We start from the raw sequence: 27,350 nt of genomic DNA, 5'->3' as shown, positions 1-27,350 counted from the left end.
ATTAGAGTTCTGTGAAATTTTGCACGAAGAAACACATTTGTTTCAATCATAACGGTGGGCAGTCCACACCGGCGATTCTGTCCAGGAGGCTGAAATCCTGAGTCGCCCTACATGGACAGATCACGCAATTCCAGGTGAGTAAACTGGTGCTGCGGGCTGGGCCGGGGAGCAGTCCAGGGTGGAGGGAAAGTCGAGCTCATTCAGTCAACGTTCGGCAGGTGTTTTTTGAGCTCCAAGCAGGAGGCAGCATCTAGGTTGAGCTCTGAAGGCTGAGAACGAGCCAGGCTGAGAGGAGGTCAGCGTGTCAGCTGGGTGGGGAGGTCAGCGTGTCAGCTGGGTGCGGAGGTCAGCGTGTCAGCTGGGTGGGGCAGTCAGCGTGTCAGCTGGGTGGGGAGGTCAGCGTGTCAGTGGCCCGCACTTTGACGAAGACAGAGAGGCAGGAGGGGCCCGATCACCGGGGTCTCGTGAAACCTGGGTAAAGACGTAGATTCCCTGCCAAGTGTGACGGTAACCCCCTGAAATGCTCCATGCAGGAGAATAACGCATGGCTTATGCTTCTTCAAGGATCACATTTCGGTGGATGAACCAAAACAACTTTCATACAGATTGGATGTAGGATATGAGAAAGGAAGAAATCATTCACAGGTTGTGTAAGCCAGGGATCCCCAGCCCCCCCAGCCAGGGACTGGTCCGTGGCCTGTTAGGAACTGGGCCGCACAGCAGGAGATGAGCGGCAAGCCAGTGAGCGAAGCTTCGTCTGGATTTGCCGCCGCTCCCCAGCGCTAGCATCACCGCCTCAGCTCCGCCTCAGATCCTCAGGCGTTAGGTTCTCATAGGAGCACCGGTCCCTGGTGCCAAAAATTTGGGGACCACTGGTGTAAGCAACTCTGTGGTGATGGTGGTAGGCCAGTGAATCAAGATTTTCACTGTGAACATATGAAATTTGAGACACCGATGAGACATTCAAAAGGAACGGTCAAGCTGGTGGCCAGACACAGGTCACGGGTAGTGATAAATGTCAAGGCTGAAGATTTAGATCTGGGCCTCGTTTAAAAATGGACAGTATTAAGTCATTGCGACAGGAAAAGTGAACTAGGAAGAGAAGACATAGAGAGCATGGCCCAGAACCAAGCTTTACAGGATAATATTCACATTATAAACTTAGTTGTGCATAGTTATCAGACCATAATGGAATCATCTAGAAAATAAAAATTAAAGACAGTAAGTAGAGTGGTGGTTGCCAGGGGCTGGGCAAGGGAGGAATGGGGAGTCATTGGGTGCAGAGTTTCAGTTCTGCAGGACGCAGAGCATTCTGGGGCTGGATGGTGGTGGTGGTAGCCCAGCAGCACTATGAATGAACTCGATACCACTGAACTGCACACTTAACCACGGTCAACTTCGTGCATTTTGTTATGTGTAGTTCATCACAATAAAGAAAAACTAAAGGGAAAAATAACCAAAAAAGAAACAACTATGTGATTTTTCCACCAAGGGATTGATAAGAAAAGATAAGATTTCTGGGGTCCGTGACAAGAACCTCTGAGGACTCTGTGCAATTCAACTCGAGATCTGGAAAAGAAAGGCAGAGAAGCCAGAGGAAGGAGGGAAGGAGGAGGGAGGGAGGGGAGGGAGGAGGGAGGGAGGGGAAGGTGCCCCTTCTGCCTGCAACACAACTGGGCGATTTTCCTAATGAGTTTTAAAACCATAATGAAGGAAAACTTTCTCCAAAGTTTATCCAGGGATCTCTTAACTCCCACAAGTAACAAGTTACAATGACTCATGAAAGTTGCGTTTCCTTCTCCTTCCTCCTCCCCTCATTCCTCCTTCCCTACTTCCCCTCTCCCAACTCCACACAAACACAGCAAATGGCTCTGCCAGGCCCACGACTCCGCAACCCCACACTGTGCTCACTGGCACAGTAACAAAGCCTGCGGCCATCCTTACAGGTCCTTTGAAAACAATGACTGCCAAACTTGCCTCCGTCGGGGCCAAGGCGACGTTGAGAGCAACTGAGAGGGGTCCAGTCGCTGTCTCTGGAACAGCAGTGGTCAAGCATCAGGGACGTGGCTGGCTCGGGGACCTGACCTGTCTATTGGACCGTGTGTCTTCTCTCATGTTAATGCTCTAGAGTCTTAAATGGACTTTGCAGTTAATACCTCGTTGGGATTAATAACAAATGAGATTTGCATTTCTCACTCCAGTGGTTTGGCTAAAGACCATTTTCTTTCCCATTAAAGGGAAAGCATACGTGCAAAATGAAAATTCTGACGGTAAGTACTTGAGCAGTAGGTGCTGGGAACATACTGCCAAGTTCGCTTATTAAGACTGGTGTGTTATATGGCACAAACCCCATAATCTATAAAAACTGTTCGCAGTCCAGGAAGTCCCGTGGCTGGCACCACATAAGCATGAAAGGTTTGAAGTATCACAGATTCCACTTCCAGCTGGAGACACAGGGATTTTGCATTAATGTGGGCATTGGGAAGGCAAACGCCCCCCACGCCCGCATCTCATCCCACAGAAGCAGGGCTGAGACAGCGCATCTGGGCTGACTCTTTAGAAGGTAGGATGGAGGTTAGTACGAAGCTTAATAAGCCGGTCGGATCTCTGTAAATTTGGGACTCTACACTTGTGGTTTTGAAAGCAAACCCTAAGAAATAAATCGACTTTTGACAACGTCGGGCCAGAGGTAAAAAATAAAAAAAGAGAGAGAGAGAGCTTGATGCAGGGAGCAGAGCTGACTCGAGACCAAGTCTGGGGCAGCGTGACCATAACTAAAACAAGACTGACTGACGCGCCTCCGCTTCGTAAAGAGCGTTCTGTTCTGTGGCACCTGTGCAGAAGGCCAGCCGCCCAGGAGTTAAGGGGGGAAACTGAATGAGCACTGAGAAAAGCTGTCACTGCACCCATGTCCTCACCCAATGCCGCCTCGTTCACTGCAGAACCTGCCTGGCCGACCGGCCACGCCAGGACCTCATTCGAGGTCTTGTTACCTTTTCTAAACAAGCTTTTCTTTAGATTCCCACATAAAGGCTCGGTTTTATTGTTGCTTTTAGGTTTTGATGCTTAAAGTAGTAAACGGCTGGTTTGGAAATGTTACCCATACAGAATAGCTTATTTCCTGGGGGTCCCACAGTCAGGTGCGGCCAAAATTTCTTTGTGAATGAGGAGACACGATGGCACATCGCAGAACTGTTCAGATACTTTTTCCGTTGTCACTCGTCTAAATTATCAGGTAGGTTGTACCTAGCCAAACAGCCATGAAAAGCAGATGCTAAGTATAGTTGACCCTTGTACAACGTGGTCGAAACTGCATGGATCCACTTACACAGGATTTTTTCCAATAAATACACAGTCGGCCCTCTACATTGCTGGGTTGCGTATCCACGGTTAGGAATTTGTGGATTTGGGGGGCCAACTGCATGTCCTACAGCATTTTGTATAAGGGACTTGAGCATCCATGGGTTTGGGTATCTGTAGGGGGTCTTGGAGCGATATTTTTCTTTAATTTTCTTTTCAAGAAGATGTTCACCCTACCACACTCCTTTCTCCATGAACGTGAGACTAAATTATTTGTCCTGAGTTAAACTTGAGTGCCTGAGCCATGCGAGTAACTGTTAGTGGCCCGCTGGCATCAATTCTCCCACAGTCCTTTAATAGAATTTGGAGTTTTCGCTGGAAACGGGATCACCAGCTAAAGAGCACCCCTTTTCTCAGGGACCCGGCGACAGGACGCATGGCACTCTGTGTTGTACATTTAAGAAGACAGAGCGTGTACACTCTTTGCCTCTTCCTCCTTCCCACCGGCTCATGTGCCAAAGTGATGGTGACAACTGGGGCAGCCATCTTGCATCCAGAGATGGAATCTGTGTGTGGGGGTACAGAGCTGCCTGCTAGTCCCGGGCCAGCCACCTGCAGACTGTGACGTGATGGCACTGTATTTGCGGTCTCTCCATGACAACAGCTTAGACTGTGCCCTAACCAACACGAGCCTGCAGAGGAATCACATGAAGTTCCTTCTCTCCTGCGCCACATCCTGTCACCTCTGCCACTGGCTCCAAAGGAATGAATCACCATTCAGCTACTACTTAGCGTCACGAACTCACGAAATACTAACTCCATCTCTCCCCGCTCTCCTTTCTCTTCCTCATTATTTACAAAGCAGAATTGGCCATCAATGGGGCTCACCTCATATCAGACAGTGAAGGAGAGGGAAGGAATTGAGAATCAGCTTAGGGAAAATATCTAATGTCATTCCTCTTCTTATATAAGGATACGCTAAGTATACACATTGACAGTAGGTGTGTTCTATAACTTGATTTTAACTTTTTATGTATTCTGTATATAGTGTGTGTTTCAAATTACAAAAGTGGGTAATTGTCCACAATATCCATTTATTAATTCCAGATGAATGTCTCCTGATTAGTGGCTTTTCAGTAAATACTATAATGAGTCATCAGGCCCACGTGCTGACAAAGGGGTAACAAGAGATTATGCCAGGCTCCACCACCAGAATGTCTGAGTTCTCACTAGTAACTTCGGGAGAGTTATTTGCACCCTTAATGCCTTGGATTCCTTCTCTCTGAAATAGAGACAATAATATTCCTGTTTCCCGCAGTGGTTGTTATGATTAAAGTCTTCATACGGGCAAAGGTTTTAGTACAGTGAAGCATATAGTAAGGACTCTAGAAATCATCATCGTCACCATCATCATCATCATCCCCGCCATCATCACCACCGTCATCGTCATCATCATCATCATCGTCATCAACATCATCATCATCATCATCATCATCACCATCACCATCATCACCATCATCATCACCACCACTGCCTCACTCAGTTCAGATTGTTATAATAGGGCACCACAGGCTGGGTGGCTTAAACGATAAATATTTACCTCTTACAGTTCTGGAAGCTGCCCGAGACCACAGTGCCAGCACGGTCAGGCTCTTGGCGAGGACCTTCCTCCTGCACCCTCACCCAGCAGAGACATAGCTCTGGTCCTTTCATCTCCTTATAAGGGAATTAATCTCATAATGGAGGTTTTACCCTCATGATCTAATCAAACCCTAATTGGTTCTCAAAGGCCCCACCTCCAAATACCATTATGTTGGGGATTATGGTTTAAACGTATAAATTGTGGGGGGACACAAATGTTCAGCTCATAGCAACCATCATCGCCACCATCACCACCACCATCATTGTCACTATCATCAATGGCAATCTCAGAAACCCATATCTATTTAAAGGGGACATAACTGACACACTCACACAGGTCTGAGGAAAAGGCTCTGAGAAAGTGTGTCCCCTTGAAAACAGCATCCTGGGACGCAAGCAAGGAGGTCATTTAGAGAGAGTCCCCTAACTCAGTCCCTCTCATGTCAAACTTTTGAAATGGAATTTTTTAAATTATTGCCACTTTTTGAAATTATTGCTAGAATTTAAAAAATAATGTCCAAATACAAGTACACCACACATTCATAATAAGGTGACTTTTGTTATTGACCATTTTGAATAATTTATGCCTAGGATCTACTTTTCAAAGCTAAGCTTTAGGCTTTAAAGTTATTATATATATGAATAAATAAGGAATGCCTACGATTCATATAATTAAAAGATATTTTTTAAATGTTGAACCAGCAATTAATATAAGAGACAATGACCAATATAATGAACACAGTGGTATAAAATATTCAAATTATAAAATCTTTTTTTGAAGCAAAATTTACAACTAGTGCTATCAAATCTCTCCACGTACCTATTTTTGACATTGAGTAATCTCCATTTAGAAAAAAAAAAAAATCTCATCGCATATAAAAACCACATCCTAATTGGACACATTTTTTAATGCCAGTTCCTGAATACCCATTGGCAGAACACGAAAATTAATTTGCAATTTCCTTTGAAATTTTGTTGGCTCACACAGAATATACAATTGAAATTCTTCATTTATTTAATCTCTTTTTCAATGTCCATTTGATCATCTTTTCATAATCAGTTGAAATTGTGTCACTTAATCTTCCATTAGTCCAGTTTCATCTCATCGAATACCAGTAAATCAATTGCTGAATGACTGTAGAACTCATATACACTTGCCCCCTCGTCCAGTCATTAATACCCAGTGAATGCATCCTGATTAATGGCATTCCTGTGAATGCCAAAATAATTCATCACTTCTCTGTACTGATATGAGAGTAACTGGGGATTAAAAATGCACAGCTAATTGGGCTGCGGATATCTATAAACGCTAGGGAGTCAGGGATCCGGGCCTTCAGACGAACTAACGAGAAAAGCTGTTGATTAACACGTTTACCTTCCCGGCTGTTGCAAGCACCGTGAGCACAATCTTTTGATTTCCTTTGTTCTCTGACATCTCTTTGCTCTGCTTTGATTCAAAATCTCACCTTTAAGTGGCCACCGACAAGACCGTCCGTTAACTTCAAGGTCATACGAAAGAAGTTACCTGAACTTACAAGTGTTTGGTGAGATTTCTAATTTGAGATGCATTTGCTTCTTGAATTATGCATAACACCTTTATCTTTCAGTACAGGTATTTACTGCACTAAAAATAGAACTAGCTAATGTATTGCGATGAAGCCCCAGTGGTACTCTGCGATTTGAGAAAGAAAAACTGAGAGGTATGGGAAGTTGACTAAGATTCAGCCTGTTTGCCTGGTCTATTTCTAGCTCATATTAGCATTTTCATCCCGAGAACAGTCAGTCAAACCCTCGGCCTCCGTTCTCAAGATGCTCAGAGGCCGGCTGACCTCTCCGATCCACTTCCTGGAGCCTCAGAAAAGTCTCTAGCACTCAGCCCCTCTCCTATGTGGCTCGCAAACGCCTAGGATCTGCGGTGAGTCAAAATTACCTACAGAGTTTATTTCATAAACTGTTATGTAAGCTCTACCGGGACCCAGTGAATCTGCATGCCCAAGACACCGGTGGCCTCGCCAACTCCCCCGGGTGTCGATGGCCAGGCAGAGAGGCTGCTGTAAGGAGGACTTCCTTTCTGCTAAGTTCAAATGCATCCGTTTCAGTAGGGACCTCACACAGGAGGAAGGTGTTTACCAGCCGCTTCCGCTGACAGCTCCCGCTGCCACTAGGATCTTAACGGTGGCCTCCACAGCCCTGTCTCTGTCCCTTGCTTTCTAAGCTCCAGCCTCGTGGCCTTGCAGCAGTTCAGCCAACATTATGGGGCTGTGTCCTCCATCCAGCCACAGGACCTTTGCACATACAGTCCCAGCCCTCCGCCTAGTTAATACCGCAACCTAATCATCTTTCTTCAAGGCAGTGACCTCCACCGCCCCAAGGTTACGGCAGATTTTTATCACCAACCACATCACAGCACAGTGTGCCTATCACAGTTGTAATTTTCTATTCACTTGCAGAATTGTTTCTTTATTACCTGTCACCCCACTGAAACATAAGAGTCACAAGGGCAAAGAGTTTTGTTTTGTTTTTGTTCACTGCTCAAGCGCCAGCATCAAGCAAGTATCTAGCTCACAGCAGGTGCTCGACAAATACTTCTGGGGGGGAGGACGAGTGACCCAAGTGTGGTGCCAGCAAATATGGGGATATGAGAGGAATCAAGCAGCAAAGAGCAACAAGGAGCCCAGAAAAGAAAGCTGGTGGTAACGAGAACACACTTCCCTGACCTCCTGCTCTAGCCAATGGCCTCGGTGGATGCAGTAATCAAAACAGTTCTGAGCGCAAAGGGGTCCCAACCTCAGCCAGGAGCAACTCTGCACACAGAGACCCCCAAACCAATTGAGATGGCAAGCCTCGTTATAAGGCATGCCCCACTCCAGACCACAAATACCACCCCCAATCCTGCTCCGGGGGCTTATCGAGAACGTGAATTACAGATTGTCCCTGCTCCCAATCAGCTCTCTCCCGAAATTAAATTCTTTAATTCAGGGACACTGTCAGCTCAGTAAACTAAAAAGCATTTCCTTTATCTGTCCAGACCAGATTTTATTTACGCTTTGGTCTTCACGAAAGTCCTGGGACCACTATCGATATGATAGTCAATTCTTTCTGTAACTTAGCAAATTAAAAATTCTATCTGTCTCTCTTACGACCTTTCCAGTCCAAAATCCCAATCTGACAGTGTTTGAACAGACTGCTTTCACTGCTGGAAAAACCAAGAAGAATCACAGTGTCTAAGGCAGGGGTCCAAAAATAAAACAAAGCAAAATGAACTGTCGTTCGCATCCAAAACAAAGAAAAAATGATCAAACACTTTGAGTGGCTCTCAATCTTTCTAGCTTCTGTTTCCAGTGCTCATTGCAGGTCCACGTTGGTGAAAAGGGCTGACTGCCCACCGCAGTGGGGGACCTGGCTCCTCAGTGGGATATACGAGCTTTGGAATCAGGCTCGTTTGTAGGAGCCAATCACACTTTGATATTTTAAAGGAAATGCTTCTTAAAATACAACTACCACATAATAGCAAATTAATTCAGGAATTCACTGATTGGTTTTTATTCATGAATGTTAGCTATGTATATTATACCCTCCTCATAAGTACTAGCATTATTTCCAATTCTAAAAACTCTGTTTTTCCAAACTAATTGCCCAGTCTTACGCATCCTTACATGCCCGCTCCCATCAGGGCTACCCTTTATGGTTATCTGCCTATCAAATCCTTTAAACCATACATTTGTGCAGACGTGTCTGTGCACCTCTGTGCGTGCGAATCTGCGTGTGGATGTGCACGTAGGTACATATGTATATGTATGTGCAGATCTGTGTGTGATGGATGGATGTAGGCACGTGCATCTATGTATTTCGACAAGGTATTCTATACGATAGGATCACATTACAAAATCTAAAAGAAGCAAAACAAGCCAAACCGAATGTTTCAGGGGCTGTGATTGTCTTGTGTCTGTGTCCGATTAAGTTCTCTGTGGCATTTACGGAAACCAGAACCATCCTGGACTTTCAGTCATGTGAGAATCTCACGCTTGATTTTGTTGTTGTTTTGCAGAAGCAAGTTCGAGTTGGGTTTCTACACTTACAAAACAATTCCCTCTGATTACTTACCAATAATTCAATATTTATTGAATCTATTCATTCAACAAATATTTACCCTGTGCCTACTATACACCAGCCACTGCATTAAGTGCTTCTGATACAATAGGGAACAGGCTTTATATAGTTTCCTGCCTTCTCTGTGCTTACATTCTAGCAGGAGAGACGGTTAAAAATACGTCAGCACTATTCTCTGTTAGAAAGGGATTAAGTCCTGTGGGGGAAGGGGAGCAGAGTAAGGGGGTACGGCGTCCTGGGGGCTTATGTGAGGGTGAGGGGGGTCGCTGCTGTACAAGAGGTAGCCAGAACGGGCCAGACCGTGAAAGTGAGAGGCCAGCAAGGACACGAAGCAGTAGGGGAGTGAGCCAAGGTGAGGCGGTAACCGATACAAAGGTCCCCGAGAGGGGATGATGCCCGGAATGTTCTAGAAATGGTCCAAGTGGTAGAATCAAGAGGAAGAGCAGTGGGAGACAAGGTCAGAGAATGAAGGGACAGGCCTGTCAGCCTCGGAGGACTCTTCGACGGGAGATGCTATGGGTTGTCAGCCGAGGCAAGCCATGACACGGCCCCCCCGGAATATGGCCCCACTCTAGGAGGCAGGGCAAAAGCGGGAAGACCCGCAGGTGACAGAGGCTGGGGCTGGACCGGGCTAGGTGGAGAGATGTGCTCGGGACGTGTCGAAGTTGGAGCCAAGGGACTTCTTGATCGATGCATGGCGGAGGCGAAGAGGAAGTCCACGGGTGCTGCCCGGACTGGGGGCCTGACTGACCACCAGAGGGACCGCCTCAGTGGCGATGGGAGGACACACTCAGAGTGCAGTGCCACTCAGGACGCCTCTGCTTCTAAGACTTGGGACCTCGAAGGTCCTCTCTGCGATTCGCTCTTCCTGTCCTCTTTCCCGCCGTCTTCTTCCTCCTTCTCTCGGGGCCGCCCCTTCGGCTGGCTCGCCTTCTCCTCCCACATGCTGCCTACGGCGAAACAGCGGCCTCTCCCCGACCCGCCTCTGCACCTGCACCACCTCCTCTCCCGGTACGGTCCTTCTTTCCAGTAGCTTCCGTTCTAACCTTCACCCAGAAGACCCCACATCTCAACCTCAAGCCGTAGCCTCCCCCTGCAATGGGGTTCTGTATTTCCGACTAACTGTCACACACGCATCTGAACTGAGAGCAACCCCTGTTTTCAAAAAGAGCCTTTCTTTCCAGCTGGGTATATTCCTATTAGTAAGACCTTCCGACGTGAAACGCTGCCATCTGTCGCTTTGGACGTTGTCTTTTATTTCCTCTTGCTTCTCTAATACGCAATCATGTCTAGAGAAGCGACCTTCACAATGTCCCTGGGGCCGATCGTCCTGCTTTTGGCGACCACGCCCAGTTAATTTTCACCCTCTTCCCCACCAAAAGCTTCTCCACAGTCCTCACCATATCATACCATTGTCACAACCTACCCTTCCCATGCTTTAAACCTTGGATCATCGTAGACTAGCTAAATACAAACCCCTTTACGTAGCACACAACCCCCTTTGCAGCCTCGCTCCTGCTTCCCACTCTTTTCCTGTCTATGGCTTATTTATTAAAATCTACTTCTTCGGCCGGATTGACCGATCATCCTGAAACATAGGCATTCTCCCTCCCACATCGCTGCTCACACCACTCCTCTTACCCTGGATGTCTCTCCCTCTCATACCTACTCTTCAGTTCAAGGCCACGTTCAACATATACCTCAAGTCCAAAGCCTTCGCTTTCCCCGTGGTGATCATTCTTCACTTCTGCATTCACGTAGCCCTTCAATGGGCCGTGCAATTGATCTGACACTGAACGTGGACTCCTTTGTCTTCTCATTTGCCACTATGTGCAACATCATCTCCAAATCGTTCCCATCTAACAAGAGAAACAATTACCGATCCTGCGAATATGTATAATCTTCCTCTTACTTCAGCTGCCAAGAGGCGGCAGGGACCCTTGCACGCTGGGTCGGTTCCCAGGCGAGCTCTTGGCAGCGGCGGACCCAGGTGATGCACAAGACCGAGAGAAGAACTCAGATCCAACAAACAGCAGAGAGGCTGCAGCGATAACGAAATAAAATAAAGGGTTGAAAGACCAGGAAGAGGAAGGAGGGAAAGGCCTCGAAGGCTGGGAGCTGGGCTGAGATCTGGGGGAGCAGACGTGGAGACGGGGAGAGAGAGAATGTCGCAAAGCAAGTGCCGAGCAGGTGGAGACCATGGGGAGCGGCGGGGGGGGTAAGATGGACGAGATGTCTGCTGCGCCGTGGGAACGTATTTTTCCTACTCTTATTCACATTCCCTCAAAAAGAGGAATAAAGATTTCAAGTGTTTGTTTAAATTCATTTTTTGGCTACTGGACTGTGTTTATTTGAATACGGCTTTACGAACAAGACTGAGTCATGGGACAACAAGACTTGTCTGGGTTACTTAACGCGTATGTCCTGCCTTCCCGAAGGCTAAAATCCCTCAAAGTCAGGACGTGGGACCTCATATTTCTTTGTATCCCTAATACTGAGCACGGTGTCCTACACGTAGCGATTAATCAATAAATGTTACCGGTGATAATCAGGGACGTGGACAGCTGAGCAGATGACGTAGGGCCTATTTTTCAACACAGCAGCATTCCCGAGGCTCTCATCTGTTATTAGTGATGTAGCCAAACAGTGTTCGTCAGCGTATTTATTTAAGGAGATTTTCCATTTGTCTACCGAGCAAATGTAACTTTTGTAGGTCAAACTCGCAATTACAGCATTAAAACAGAACAGCCATGACAGCACTGCTTGTTAAGGATGCGTGTGAATACCAAAAATACCATGGCATTCAAGACCCAAATGTCAGAGAGAGCATTACAGAAGAAAGAGCAAGGGAGTCTTTATGAAATGCAGTCCTAATGATTTATATTCTTCACCGAAAATGACAATTTCCTCTTGCTGATACGCCCTACTTTGGTCCAGTTACTTGCTGCTCTGAGTTTTAGCCCCCAGATCTTTGTGAAAAAAACAATTACAACTACCATGATTTTGTGTCAAAAGCGAATGATCATTTCTAAAGCCTCCCGAACAGGTTTTCAGAACATCTGTCCATTCTGGAAAATTCTTTGCCCTATTCTCAAAGAATAATTCTGACCTCAGAAAAAAATCTACGATAGATGGAACTAAATTATCTACCTTCAAGTTACTGCGGGTTGATTAAATAAACCGGAAGTGGGGAAGCAGAAGAATTTAATAAGACGAAGAGGTGGAAAGGAAACTGGGCCTGCAGTCTTCTGGAAGACGGATGTTCTTAGCAGAACATCGAGCGGAAGAAATGTCACTAGAGCCTGACAATGGGACAGGGGCCATGAGAGCAGCAGAATGTCACTTGTTCACTCTGCACGCCCTTCTCGCCATTTTACCATAAGCCAATGTGCGAATGCGATGAGACGCTGAAACCATTGCATTTACCATCACGCTGACATGCAAAGGCCACAGTGTAATGAAACCAGCTTAAATATCTTCTGTTGGAAGAGATGTGTGTGATCTGTCCCTTTTCTGGAAACTGTAAATGACCACTTTATTCTTAAGGAGTTCCCTGAATTTCAGACTGTTAAGGAAGTTGTTAAGAGGTATATGTAAACTTCCAGTTGAATCTGGTTAACAGCATCTAGCCAAAAGCCGATGGAAGGGGAACAATACACTATTTCAAAGATAAACTGGTTGTCATGAATGAAAATTAGGTTAAGGACAATTTGATAATTGATGTCAAATTTGTCATTGAAATATGCAAACCCTTTGATCCAGCAAATTCCAGATCAGGGAATTTAACTCAAATAAATCATCAGAAAAGAGGCAAAGATGTGGTAATAATGATGTTTGAAATTCTGTCTAAAGAGGCAAAAGAAAGGAGGGAATTAATTGTTTAACAATAGCAGGTTGATTAAATAAACTATAGTACATTGATTCAATGGAACGCTATACAGTCATTAAGAAGAAAACTATAGGTTTATATTTATTAACACAAAATGATACATTAAGTGAAAAGAGCAAATAACCAGACAAGTGAATGTGTTCTTCTTTCCAAAAAAGTGTGAATATTATTTATATTTATATCATCTACTGTCATGGAGCGTTTTTCATTTTTCAAGAGTAAATTAGAAAACTTCCTTCTGGTGAGAGAATACCAAAATCCCAGGGGTTTATATATTTAGTCATGAGAATTAATCATTCTCTCTATCTGTCTCTCTTTCTCTTGATTCTCTCCCCTTCCCTCTCTCCCTCTTTCCCATCGTTCCACCTTAGAAAGAACAGAGAGAAGAGATGTTATGAAGAAGCAGAAATTTGACTGTACAAAAAAGCAATTAAAGAAATTACTTTGTTAGTTGAAATCTGCACTAACAGAAGCTAAGAAAAGCGTGTGACAGTAAACTGGCAAAGCCCCGAGAAGGTGATCTCTAAGTTAAAAGAAGCAAGGAAAGTTTTAAAGAAATATTTCAATCAAATTCTGTGGGTAAGATTTGGGTTAAAATTCACTAGCATCAGTTAGGGAAAAAGGTATTTCTTTCCAGAGTTAACAAGAAATTCTTTAAAATATAAAAATAATTGTCCTAATCATTATTTAATTTTCCCACAGTAATCTAGAAGCATTAATCTTTATTTTTTTAAATAAAAGGCTGAAAGAGAGGGAGAAAAGATGAGGCAGAATGGGAGGGAGAGAGGAGAATTTATGACCAAAAAAGACATACCTTCAATTTGCTTCTCAAAACCAAGCAGACCCCTCCACCTAACTCATCAGGCATGAATCACAGAATTACCGGCCACTTCTTTGTTCTCCTAAATTCTGAAGCTGGTGCCTAAAATCTCCGGAAGCACCTTCATAACTTAGTCATGCTGGCACGCAAGGACTTAATCTAGCTTTACGCTATCATGCAATTGTCCTTTATTTCTGAAGGACTAATCAACTAGTACTGTTGATTACTTCCTAGAATTTGCACATATTATGGCGTGTGGAAGAATGGCCTTAGGAGCTTGTAAACTATCCTGCATGGAGTAGTCAGGTCTACGGTCGACCAGCAATCTGCCTTTCTCTGAAGCCTGATGCCAAGGACTGTCCTGAAGGGTAAGAGAAAGGTCTCATTCATCTTTGCTCACCTGCCCTAATTCCACCCTAGCCTGGACAACCATCACTCAGTGGGACCCAGTGAGCCTCAGTCTGCCAGCTATAGTACCTCACATGTACATAATGGAAGGCATCTTTCTTAACACTGCTTAGCTTATCACCACAATCAATAGGTACCAATAAGTAAATGAGGCCGACGATAACAATATTTAAAAAGATGGGAGCGGGGCGATCAAGTTCAAGGCCAACTAATAAAAAAAAAGTCCTAATATACATTACCAATAACAAGATCAAAAAGAATAATCTCGATTGCTGATCATATGGAAATCTGGTTTTAATTTAAGTAAAATTTAAAAGAAATCTTCCAACTAAGCAAATGTGAGCTGTAAGAACGGTACCTGAATTAGGACAGCCTTATACTTCCCCCATTTTTGTTCTCTTCCAACTATTACTTTTTATTTGAACATTTCCAAGTTTATTCCCCCTCTTTGCGGAGTTCAATAGACCATATTCAACTGCGGTTTTAAGCTGACCAGGAAAAGGTGACACATTTGCATTTTCTTTGTTAAATCTTAAGCTTTTTAGCCAAAGAAGATATTAACGTTTCTATAGCTGGTAAAACTTCTAAACTTTTTTTGGACTGTTTTACTCCTGCCCCCCAGAGGAAGATATCTGAAAGGACAAAGTGCAAAATGTAGCATTCCCAAAAGGATGATGAAAAGTTTCTTTAGTTTTCTTTTTTCTTTTTCTTTTTTTTTTTTCACATTTGATCCTGTAAAATACTTTTCATGTAATGAAAGGGGAAAAGAAGTTTAAATGTCACAGAGGTGGGATGCGGAAATCGACAAAGAATTCTAAAGATTGACATTTGCAGCTGGAAATTTTCTTTGCATGGCATTTACTGAGCGGAATAACTCTTACATATGAATAAAATGTAATCACTCCGGCGACCACTGTGCAGCCATCATGGTACAAGGAGCTATGATACAGGGCCTTCTCTAGAATTTTACAGTTTAATGAAAGATATAAGATCGTCATACTAAAAAAAAAGAGAGAGAGAATAGGGAACATTCAGAGGCTAAATGGTGTGATACTGGATGAAAATAAGATTATCAGAGGGAAAAATGTGATTTAAACAGCTGGTAAAGCGAAGATTTTGTAGAAGAGCTGGAAGAAAGGGAAGGAAACACTTGGGGGGGGGACAAGGAGGGGGCAGAAATGATGCCAGCTGCACAGAGAGAACAGACGGGAAACCAGCTTGGGGTTGGGTGAACATCTGGAACAGGCGACCAGAGATCCCAACCACAACATTCAGAAGTGGGGATGATGTCAGCATGTAAGAGCTGGGCACGGTCCGAGGCAGAACTGCTGGGGGTGTCACAAAGACAAGATCCGGACCACAGAGACGGGGCCCCCCATGCGCACGGAAGCCAGATGGGGTAACAGTTGTGAAGAGGTCGCTTACGCTTGCAGGAAATTAGATTTCACTTCAGGAAGCTGGAGGAAGCTTTGTTCCTGTGGGCTTAGAGGAGAAGATTCCAATCCAGTGTCTAGCCGAGGGGCCAGAGACTTGAGAAGCCCAGATTTAAGAAGGCTGGTGAGATGTATGACTAATCCATCTCCACCTCCACTCCTAGCAGCTAACAAAATACTGCAGGTCTGTTTGCGGATGACCTGGAGGCTAAAGGATTCATTACAACTAAAGCTGTATCTGACACTATCAGCGTTGAAAGGAGTGATTTGAGAAAATGGTCTGGCAGCAACCTGCCTACGGGAAAGGGGAGTTAAGCCATTTCAAAGCATCAACCCTGCTTTACTGGGTCAGAGCTAAGAATACCCATCCTTATACGAAAGGACCTAAAAATATCATAATCAATGAAGACGTTATCAAGGGATAGCAAAGAATATTCTGAAATTTCAAGTGTCCCAACCAATAATCTTATTTCTTTATATCCTAACTTATTCTATAAGATCCGAGGGGCTCGCAGTGAATATATACCATTCAACACTGAAATACAAATTAAAATAGACATCAGAGCCAGGAAAAATATCACTGGAATGGTGTATAGAAGAGAGATGAGCCGGCCATCAAATCTTCACAGCTGCAAGAGTTGAACTACCAGTTTGGTTCTGCATTTCCTGGTGGCCTTTTCCGACAGGTCGGAGGAAGACGTATGCTGAGCATCTCTTACTTCACATGGGGATTCTTTCTTCTGACGCATCCTGGCCCTTTTCTCTTCATGTCCCTTCCCCGCCACCCTGAATCTTCCACGGGGAGCCAGATCCTGGCTGCTCCACGTGGTCCTTGCGACCGGGGGGCACTCACGAGGACAGGCAGTGTCGAGCCCGTTTATCTCCTGGTTCCTTTTGACTCCCGAGCAAGAAACAAAAGAATCAATCAACAAAGGTCTGAGATACAGTAAGACCCATCTAGACAGCGGATGCCTAAATTGCTCAAATAGGCACATGCAAAAAAATTACTGTTGGTCACTATGCCCGGCTTTGGGGAGCTGTCCAGCCAAACTATGACATTAAAGGAAAACAATCTCCTGCCCTTCCTTTTCTATGGGAACTTTTCCCCTTCCAACGCTGCCCACCACCCCTACCCGACCTATCATAGTCCTCCGTGGAGCACTCTCCCCCAGATCGCTCTGGCCATCACATATAGAGGCTGAGAAACCCTAACTGCAGCTAGATTACTTTCAAAACACAGTTTAAAGGATGAGGCTCATGGCAATCATTTACTCAGAAGGGAGGAAAGAGATGGAATTCGCCATTAGGAAAATAGAGCTTTATTAAGGGATTCCAGATGACTACCTGAAAAGTCATGTCAAAGACTAGAAGGTCCCTCCTTTGCCTGCTGAGGATGAACAGAGATGCGGGAAATAAAATTCACACCAAGAGCACTTAATGTTACATAAATTTGTTCATATCCAAGATGAGAGGCAGCTGGAGAAGTCAATGGGATTTTCAAAGGTTCTGTTACGTGCTTGTTGAAGTTAAGTTCTGTTTCCCGTTGTGATGGCCATTAGTCAACTTCTAGCACTATTATTAACTTATCTTAATGACACAGACTCCTATGCCATGAAAATGTCACATCCTGCCCTTTGTCCATCTGAGGAGAATACTTTGCCTGTCCTACCTCCCCCAGCAGTCAGCGACTCCTCCCCCTAAATCTAATGGCCACTTTTGCACCTCTCTTGTCTATAACTCTCATCTTTGCCTCATGGCCCCATTTACTCAGAGACCACAGCTAAATCATCTCTGCACATCCAAGCTAGCACCGTGCCTGGGAAGTAAGAGGCATGCAATGTGTACCTTCTAAACCAATACAGAACTGAGTATTTCCTGCAGCCTTGCTGCCTAAAAAAGGTAAGTAAATAAAAGTAGGTTAAATTCCTTGATATGGAGACTTAGGAAGCAGCCAAATCTATCAAAGAAAATGTCACTGAATGAGCATAGAACGTATGTATCCTCACACAGTTTAAAGTGGCAGTTTCAACATCTTTAGAGACTCAGATGTCTTTGAGAAGCCAATGGACTTTTGGCTCCTCCGAAGAAGGATGCACAAACACGTAAAAGTTTGCAATGAATTTTCAGAAGATTCATAGGATCCGTGAAGTGACCTTTGACCCCCATGACTGTTGCAAAACCAGGGGCCAGTTGAGCCCGGATCAGGATCTTTTGCCCAAGAATAACAGCATCCGTTGGTTGTGTATTGAAAATGTCATTGTTCTTTTTTAAACAAGTCAGTATAATCTATCGGACTACAAAAGACTTCGTCTCTGAGGAAGCATCTCGATGCCAGCGAGGATACATGTATCAGGTGCGTCCACAACGACCCAAACCCCTGGGGCCGAGAAGGTCCATCGCACAGGCTCAGTCTCGTTACCTCAGTAAAAGAAAAGTCATCACTGTCACTGGACCCACTAAAGCGCCACGTTAGTCCTCCTTATTTCTCAAGAGGACAAAATAAAGAGAATACACTGCTTTAAAAATCATTTTGCATGACAAGCATCTTTTCAAACTGGAAACTTAGAATCGAGGAAATTTAAAGCGATCCACGGCTCCCAGGGGGCACCCAAGGGTCAGGCACAGACTGGGGAAGTTTGTAATCCAGTTAAGACACCAGATATGGAGACCTGGGAGTCACTGATTTCCAGACTTCTGGGGCTAATTTAGGAGCTTTAATCCAAAAGACGTGACCCCAGCTCCTCCAAGGCCATTATCACGGGTGGCAGGTTGCACTATTTGTCCTTTTGTGAAGTTAAAGTGGATCTAAAGTATTAAGCTTTATAGCAGGTCACAAATGAAACACCATTTGTGATTAAACATAAAAGAAACCTATTTTTATGATATAAATGAGATATAAAAATGTACTGAAAACTGTAAGGAAGAATGGGACAAGTGTCGCGTAAGTGATAGAAAAAATAGCGGATTATGAGCAGGGGAACAGAATGAGAGAAGAGAAAAAGGCAGATTATGAGCAGCTAGAAAGAACAGAGAGAAGAATAAGCTGGATCGCAATGAAAATAATTTCAAAGAAGAAGATACAATACCAGACTGAGAGAGCAACAATGCGACGAGAAACGAGAAAAATGTCGAAGAAAAAGTGGGTTTTCTCTGAGCGCGTGGGCAGCTGGGAAGTAGGGGTGAAGCGGAGAAGACCCCCCTGGGTTTTCTGATCATGGAGAAGCAGCCGTGAGAATTATCCGAGGTGGTCTGTTGTATGTTTGTGAGAATTTAGAACCGTCGGAGGACACTTGAGCATCCGTGTGGAGTGGACTCTTCGGCTGGCCGATTTTCTCCGAACCGCTCCAAATGAGGAGAGTTTAAATGAGGTCTCAAAGGGGAATCTATGTGGGGGTCAGAGGCCCGGGAAGGACAGAGTAGGGGTCCAGGTCACGATGGGATAGGTAATGGAAAGACAGAGCAGACGTCCACCCAGTAAAAGTGAGGGGAAATATACCTAAGGGCAGGTGACCAAAGGAAATAAAACCCAGGGAAGGAGTCCAGTGGGGCTCTCGCCCTAAAGAGGTGACAGCTTCCAACAGCTTTCTGACACAGAAGTCACACACAGAGGGCCGCTCTGTCCTTCACCCCCGAGACTGCCCAACACGGCGATGTCGCCAAGCGATGTCAAGTTAACAAAATACCAAAAAAAATGACCTTACGTCAGACAGGCAAGCCGTAACTGTGCTTCACAGAGAGGGGACAGGCGTCCTGAATCTTTCCATAGTTTCCCCACAGAAACTATGAGGCAAATGAGTCCCTTGGAGAGCCGGCGACCACCTACCATGGCTCTCATGGAGCAGACGCCAAATGAAGGTTAATTTAGTTATTTACCCCAAAACATTGCAAAAGCGAGTAGCATCTTTGGAAGAGATGTATTTAGGAAAAACAGAAAGGTTAGTTGAAGGAGAGAGCAGAAGAGTTGAACTGGGTGACAACATAGCAGGAAAGAAGTTGACGGACTAAGACACAGGAATAAAAAAAGAGCTTCCTACTTTGTAAACATTTTATCATCTCTTTCTATAAAACAGCATAAATATTCATAAGAACATGGTAATGAAGGAAAGCTAGAAAAATTAAATGTAGTGGCACCGAAATAGGTCAAATATAAGTATGTTACCATCAGCCAGAATGTGTAGAACATTAACGTTTGGCTGTTCGCGATAAACTTTAAAACGGATTATTTGTGTAAAGCTGGTGACAGCAACCTAGTCTGTCTCTCAAAGACCCAGAAGGGATACCTCTGCTCCGTGCATAGAAATATTAAAATACTTCGGTCATCAGTTGCATGCACAAAATCTATTGACGGGAAGGGGGAGAAAGGAAAGAGCCCATTCCTAAAAGTGAATTCACACTTGTTTCTAAAAAAGGAGCCATGGTGACTAAACGCAGCAACACAATTCTGGAACTTTGCTCTCCCTTTAGTATGTAAGTGTTATCCCACGCACACGGGCATCAGTCTGCTCATCTGTCAGATGAACGCCGTTGTCCTCTTCCAAATAGTCTTTTGGTTCTTTGCTAAAGTGTATTCATGTCTTCAGAGCGCAGTATAGGAAAAATAAACTAATCGAAGGAGCTGCTTTTTTAAAAAAAAATTAAACAAAAAGAGCATTAAACAAATGTCAGTGCAGTAAGCATAAAGCTTCCGCAATGATCACAAAAGCTAAATCTTGTTTCTTTAAGATAAAAAGGCTTTGTAAAAAGAAGTAGCTGGCAGTGTGTAGGTGTAACCGATTTATCATCGTGAGAAACCTGGCCATTCTTCCCCAGAAGGCGCTCGTACACGATTGTCTGCTACCTTTAAAGAGAATGACACTAAAATATTGAGAGCTCCATTATAAAGCCACGTAAAACACTTAGAAAGCTCTCCTTAGGAAACTTTAAAAGAAACCCGATCACAAATTTTCAAAATGGAAAATAACGGTTTCGAGAAATAAAGGATGTTATTCAAAATCACTGCCTCCTTACCATCATCTAAAGTGTAATTTTTGAGAAAGAATTCCTTAGTTATTAATATATGAAATTAAATTTTTAAAATTATTCGGTAAAACCGAAACTAATTATCAAAACATGCAAACAATGTCCTTTTGGATAACTTGTTACAATGGGAAGTAAATGATAGTTACTAGGAACGGCTCAGGGAGTAAAATTTAGATCTGACTCTTCACAATCCTTCATCACACAATTTCTAACTGGTGATCCAGTACCATTTAATAGTCACAAACTGGCTTAAAGTTAAAAAACCACCCTCTCCTCTTCCAACATCCATTCCCAAAGCTTATTTCTCCTTACCTTCTCTCCACCGAGGAAAATCTCTGCTCTCCCCAAGTTAGATTTGGGAAATGAGTATCTCATCAAAGGAGGTTCAGTCAAATATAAAATGCAATACGAATTATATAGAGCTGAGTATTTCATTTTATCAGTCATATCTTCATTATGACATTTGCATCAAACACGCATCTTACGGAATGTCTTAATGTATATTTTCCATTTAATTTAGCAAAATATTTTTTTTTGCTAAATTATACAGAAAAAAATACAGAAAGTAACTTAGACTCATCCCTCACACTTGTAATTTATACTTCCACAGCCGTGTTCATTAAACCCTCGTAACACCCAGAGAGACAGGTGCTGCCACTCACCCCCACTCCCCATCTTCCAGGTGAGAGCTGTTGGACCACATGACTGGACAGGAGAAGGTATCCACAGCAGGATGCAGGGGCTGCTTAGACTCATCGGACTGGAATGGGTAGAGTTTGAACTTGAGCTTTTGTCTTTTGAGTGAGGCTGCATGATGGAACAAGCTCTAAAAAAAGTAGCTTTGCTATTGGCCAGCTAAGGTCTCAAGTTACAAATCCCAACCCCAAAGGCACTCTGTGCTGGGTGAGGGGTGTAGACCACCCGCAGGGGGCAGTCGGAATGCTAAACTCAGGGAAAGTCCAGCGGGGAGCAGGTGGCAGGGTGAAGGTCATGCTTCCTGAAGGCCGTTTCTCCTCCAGGGCAGAAGAACCTGAAAACAGCTAACGACGTGTGATCGTTTACAGAAGGTTAAATTACAGATTTAACCACGTCTGAGAAAGAGTGAAAGTCAGAAGTGACCCACGGAGGAGGCACGAGCGTGGTCTGAGTCAGTTCTGAGGCTCAGAAGTGGTAACTCGTCTGCTGAGGGTGCCGTGCCCAGGGCCCTAGGTCAGGCCAAAAGCAAGTGGAAATAAAGGTTCTTCTGAAAGACCAATAGTCAGTGCCTCGAGGTGCCCACCATTCTTGGAAAAAGCAGAGCGAAGAGCTGGAAATTAAACTGAGATTCTGAGCCTGAAGTGCCAAAGATACCGCACCTGTGACCCTTTGGCCAGGGCTGGGATGCTGTCTCAGAAATCCAGAGCCCACACTTTTTCCACTCTGAGCCAATGTTACCTTAGAACTAATTTTGATTATAAGCAAAACCTGGCAAAACTCCTTCTATACTGTTTCTGAACACCAAACCAAGGTTGGGCTGAACCAGATGTAGTGTCGGGTAAAAGACCCGTAACTCACCGATGAAGTGATTCTGTCCCAAGGCGAGCATCTCCTCCAACAGGACGAGGCCCCCGGGGGCCTGGAGGAGGGTCACGCTCCTGCCATCTATGAGGGAGCACTGTTGGAACCCTGTGGCCGTGACCTTCCACAGCAAAATCAGCGAGGCGGTGGCATCTTGCCGAATTCTGCAAGCAGGAATGGAGTCAGCGGAAAGGCCCACTCAGAAAGATTCACCTTAGAACCAGCCCATCAAATGAAAAATGAAAATAAAGGTGACGTGTATATCCACGAAGGTATCGGGGACTTGCTTCGATGATCTTACAAACAAGCACCCACTCTGTGCACACTCGTGGCTGTCATTTCCCGCGTTTGGGAGAAATGTGTGTCTCCCACTAAATCAAAAATAGACCACAAACCCCTAACAGATAATTCACCTTTCAGGAACAATTTTAATCAATAAGAAAAAGGTATATTGAGTTCTTGTAGAGACAACTTCCGCCTCCGCACAATATAGAGTCCTGCTTGGTCTGATTTATTTTAACGGTGCAATGCAGCCACCTGAGAGGTGTGCTGTCAAAATACGCAAAACTATGTCACCTCCCATGCTTTGGGCCTCCCCTGACTTCTTCTTGTTTTCAGGAATGAGATGCCTTAGGAGACTAAGTGACCTCAGCCTCAGCTACCCGCTCAGACACAAACCGGCACCTCCATCCATGCAACCCGGTTCTCAGGCAGCAAGAGCTACTGTCTCTTCCCCACGCAGGTTCCGTCCTAGCTCCCGGCCTTCGCCTCCCCCTCCACCTGGGAAACCTGTCGTTCTGCCAGGCTTAGCCTCCAGATCACCTCTTCCCTGATCCCCAGATCCCCCACCCAGCAGCTGTCCTTCCCTTCCTCTGTATCCCCAGAGGGCTGGGTCTCTACCTGGGGGAGCGGATCGTGCACTCCGTGCACAGTGCTGCCCCCAGCCCAGCTCAGAGCTCCTGGCTCGCAACAGGGTGCTCAGTAAAGGGCTGAGAATTAGAATTGGGAATAAATTAACGTGGAAGGGGCTAGTCACCCCCACAGGTGAATTCAGAGCACTCAAAGATTATTGGGCAGCCCCCTCTCACTCCGCCTGGGTCACACTCTGCTACTTCTGCCCAGCTCTGCAGCCTAAGGGGGTCTTAGGGAATTCCAGGTTTGTGGAAAGGGGAAAAATGGTATTTAAAGAGATAGAAGACCAGTACTATTTGGAAAGGCTTATAAAAGTAAAATAATATGACCTAGACACGAGGGGACTGGGAGATGGTTTTAAAAACATAGAAGAAACTAATGAACCTGATTTCCCTAAAACCAGCTCCTGACTGTGGGGGTGCATCTGCCTGATGAGCAAGGAAACACTGAGGACTGGGGTCCCCCTGCTGGCAGAACGCGAAGCTGCCTCAGATGCTGCACCTGGGGGACTTCTCCCCTGTGCCCAAAGTTCAAGTTCACCGTCCATCCTGGCTCTTACGCCTTCCTTCCCCGACCAGAGTGAGTCGAGGCTGGGGGAAGGGATGCAGGTGCGGGGTAACAAAGTCCCTCCTCCCAACATTTTCAGGGACTTCACTGCTTAGACAGCGAGGTGGGCAAAAACGCCCTGGAGGAATGGAAGATGTCTGTAACGCCCAGTGTCCCCTTAAAAAGGGGCCGATACAGCACACCGGTTAACCGGGAACAGGGTTCCTCAGTCTTTGGCAGTCCCTGAAGGCTGGACAGCAAATGCCCAATTTGTTGCATGGCGGCTGCAGGGGGAGGAGGTAGCAGTTAATAGGAACAGAGAAGCATGGGCAGTGGGAGCTATCCAACAGGACAAGGATGGCTCTATAATGCTGGCTCCACCCTCAGCCCCCAGCAAGGCACACAGCGAGTGTTCAGCCAACACTGCTTCCCTTTGCCTGGTCCTCATGCCCACCAGAGAGTGACAATGGGCAGTATGTAATCTGAAAGAGCTTAACTCTGACAAAACAGAACACTCTCTTCTCAACGGCTGGTTTTTAAAGAGAAAACTGTAAGGTTTCCATTTTTAATTTGGGGTAAATTATGCATGAGAATTTAACCAATGGTCCATTAAAATCTTAAGAGGCCAAAGAATTTGGGAAGCAAAAGTCATTTGGGAAGTGAAAGTCAAGATTTCTTATCTCGCACCTGACTCATCCATCCAATTCCACGATCCACATCTCCAGCCTGACTGGTTCCTCATTGCAATATTCTCCAAAACAGCACCCTTGAGTTTTTTGAGAGACACTGGCCATGTCCACACCTGGAACTCCATTCCTGTTTCTCACTGAACCACCCGGTTACAGACCAGTCACATGGATAGACAAAGCCCAACATCCGGTCACAGTATAAATCTTAGCAGTTTTAACTGAGAAATTTCTTACTTGACTGAGGTGTTCTGTGGCACCTCAAAGGATGCCAGGCGGCCACCCGCAGAGCTATTAGAACTAGCGTTCCCACAGGCAATATCTGGAATCACCTGAACAAAAAGAAAAAAAAAAGACAAGTTATAGGGACGGACCACAGTACGAGATAATATTATAACACAAAATTCCCTGAGCTGCGTCCCCCCCATTCCTTTTGATGATGCTGGGGGGGTGGAGACAGAGACAGGATAAAGTGAACCCTTTCAAACGCAGAAGAAACGGAAAGTTCTGCCATTCGCGTTTCAGAAATGTCAACGTGTTCCTGGGAGCAGCCCAACCATTCCCAGCGCTGCCAAAGCTGATATAGGATATTGCAGAAAAAGGAGCAGGGTTCATGCCTCGTTCTCTCATTCCACAAACAGTCGCTGGCCTCTGGGCCTAACAAGGGACTAAATGCTTAGAGCACAAGGAGGTGGCCTTTCAGGAGTAGCGTACACATGGGGGTGTAAACCTTAATGGCAAGGACAATGAGCCCTTGCACAAGCAATAGGCAAGAAGTGTCCGGTCTGGATGACCTTGCTCTGTGCAGAGTTGGGTCTCAAGAGCACACGTCAAGGCTAGGTAACTGGGAAGCTGTGGACTACACCTTCATTGTTTAAGTGACATGTTCCCCAAAATATTATACTGATGTGTACCCCCAAAAAAGCTCAAGGGTGGAAAAATGTGCTCATCAGAAAGCATACTGCAAATACTTGAGCTGTGTCCGGGGCCCCTGACCAAGTGATTCATTTATTCCTCATGTTGTGATCACTCCTCACCCATGAGAGTCCAAATAAAAGGGTCTGAAAAGTATCCCTCATCGTTAAATTGACTGGAAAAAAACAGATTCTCTGCTCTTTCACCCCACACTCGACATCTGATAGTCAAATGCAACAGAAAAAACCCATCGTGGATATTCAAAGATGTGAGTTCGACTTGCTAACTTTGTGTAGCAAACAACTGCTCCATAAATGTTAGTCCTCTCAGACTCCAAAGGCTTCCTGTTTCTGAAGCATCCTTGCTCCATGAAAGGCACAAGCCCAAACACACTCACACGTCTTCCTTCGGTTCTTCTAACCTGCTTCTTGAACAGCCTAACAAATAACAGCAGGACGAGAAGATGAGGCGTTTCTTTTTTCATACTTACCAGCTGTAGGACGACACGTCTTTAAATAAATAGATTGAAATGGTTTGTTGGGGAGAAATTTTCTGTAAAGGACACTTTCTTGATACACGTGGAACCGAATCTAGTTCGCATTTAGGAAGTGAGTCATTCAGCGAAGAGGTAGTAAAACCGGACCTTCAAAGCATTTATTAAATGTCTGGGATCAGAACGAGTTCGGTGTTTTAGGCAAACTAAGAACAGCGCCCTGCAGACTGAACGTGGCCTTCGTAAATTGTGTAGCGATGAAACGAAATGAGTCGACTGGTAAGAATTACCCAAGAAAATGAGAGGAGCAAAGCTCCCTTACCTCCTTTTCCAACAAGGGAAACTTCTAGATACACTCCTTCACTCTAGAAGTGCTACCCAAAGACCTGTCTGTTGTATTTGTTTAAGCTACAAAACCTGTAATGATATACAACCCCGGGTCTATATGGATGTCGCATAAATTATAAAATAGGGAATGGAATTACACTCTATCGATGTCACCTCACATTCATGATGTGGATTTGTTCCCAAAGGCTTCCAGCTAGCAAATTCACAGTTTACGTCAACTTTCAGGGGTGTGCTGAAAATTTTCTATTTTATATAATGAGACTTTTGATGAGCTTGAAAATACAATGAGCCGAACCCAGACTGGACAAGAGTCGATAAATAGAATTTGTTATTGCCAAAATGATAATATTTGCAAATTTCATTCTTAAATGCACTCTCAAAAGAGTTTAAAAATCAAGATAGCTTTTCTTTTTTCTAAATTCCAGTGAAGTGCTGCAAGCTGCCAAAAATAGAACCTAAACAATAACAAACAAAAAGTTGACCATAATATTCCATGAAGGACAAGTAGGTCAACAACGAAGGGTCTGTTATATGTTCATTTATATAACTCTTCATTGAGTTGTCTGCCCTCCAAATCTAAGATTATCTCACAGAAATGTATGTGGATATCGTTTCAGAAAATAATTCCATTCGTTTTCTTTTCTTGATTACTCTTTCTGCGCTCACGAAACAATCATAATCTAAATGTCTCATGTGTGTGACCAAGAGAGATTTCTCAATCTACTGCAGATGGGAATAAGGTAAGGCACATTGTTTTGTTCGGTGGGTAACTTAAAAGGTTTCCATCTTTATTGCTGATATTGGAACCACTGGAATTATTTTAACCTTGCGAGTTTCTTCCATAAAATTATATGTAACGAAACATTCTCACCTCCACTTGATCCCATTTCATTTCTACAACTTTCTGCCCCGTTTTTGGCTGCCATGTCGGCAGGGTCACGGTCGCCTGAGAGAGGGGCAGGATGACGTCAGGCTCTTGGGTAGCTGGGACAGGCTGAAGCTGTCTGGGCGCCACGGACTCGGTCCAGCCAGAGGCTGGTACACTGGGAAGTGCCTGCTCACAGTTGGGACCTTCAAAGCCATCATTGCAAAGGCAGAGGTAGCCATTGCTGCTGCTGCTGCTGCTGCTGCTGCTGCTGCTGCTGCTGCAGTTGCCATGGTGACAAGGGTTGCTGGCGCAAGGATCCGCAACAAGCTGAAACGAGACCACAAACTGGTCAATGATTCCCTCAAAAGAAAAGCGATGGCATCGCTGGGAAGTTAGCTCCATGTC

General features: G+C 44.9%; 1 protein-coding gene across 2 annotated transcripts in view; it reads right to left on the bottom strand.

The window, feature by feature from the left end:
• DNER (delta/notch like EGF repeat containing) overlaps positions 1-27,350 on the bottom strand; it is a 259,893-nt gene that overhangs the window by 126,799 nt on the left and 105,744 nt on the right. For both annotated transcript variants that reach the window (XM_039855323.1, XM_039855324.1), the window contains exons 2-4: positions 26,949-27,272; positions 24,559-24,653; positions 22,175-22,341 (exon numbers count right to left, since the gene is read on the bottom strand). In XM_039855323.1, coding sequence (XP_039711257.1) covers positions 22,175-22,341; positions 24,559-24,653; positions 26,949-27,272 — 586 coding nt within the window. The remainder of the gene's footprint in view (positions 1-22,174; positions 22,342-24,558; positions 24,654-26,948; positions 27,273-27,350) is intronic.

The sequence above is a fragment of the Pteropus medius genome, unplaced genomic scaffold (assembly GCF_902729225.1).
Source record: "Pteropus medius unplaced genomic scaffold, Ma_sr-lr_union100, whole genome shotgun sequence".
Lineage (NCBI taxonomy): Eukaryota > Metazoa > Chordata > Mammalia > Chiroptera > Pteropodidae > Pteropus > Pteropus medius.
Note: the sequence above shows the minus strand (reverse complement) of the source record. Positions and strands in the feature narration are given on the sequence as shown.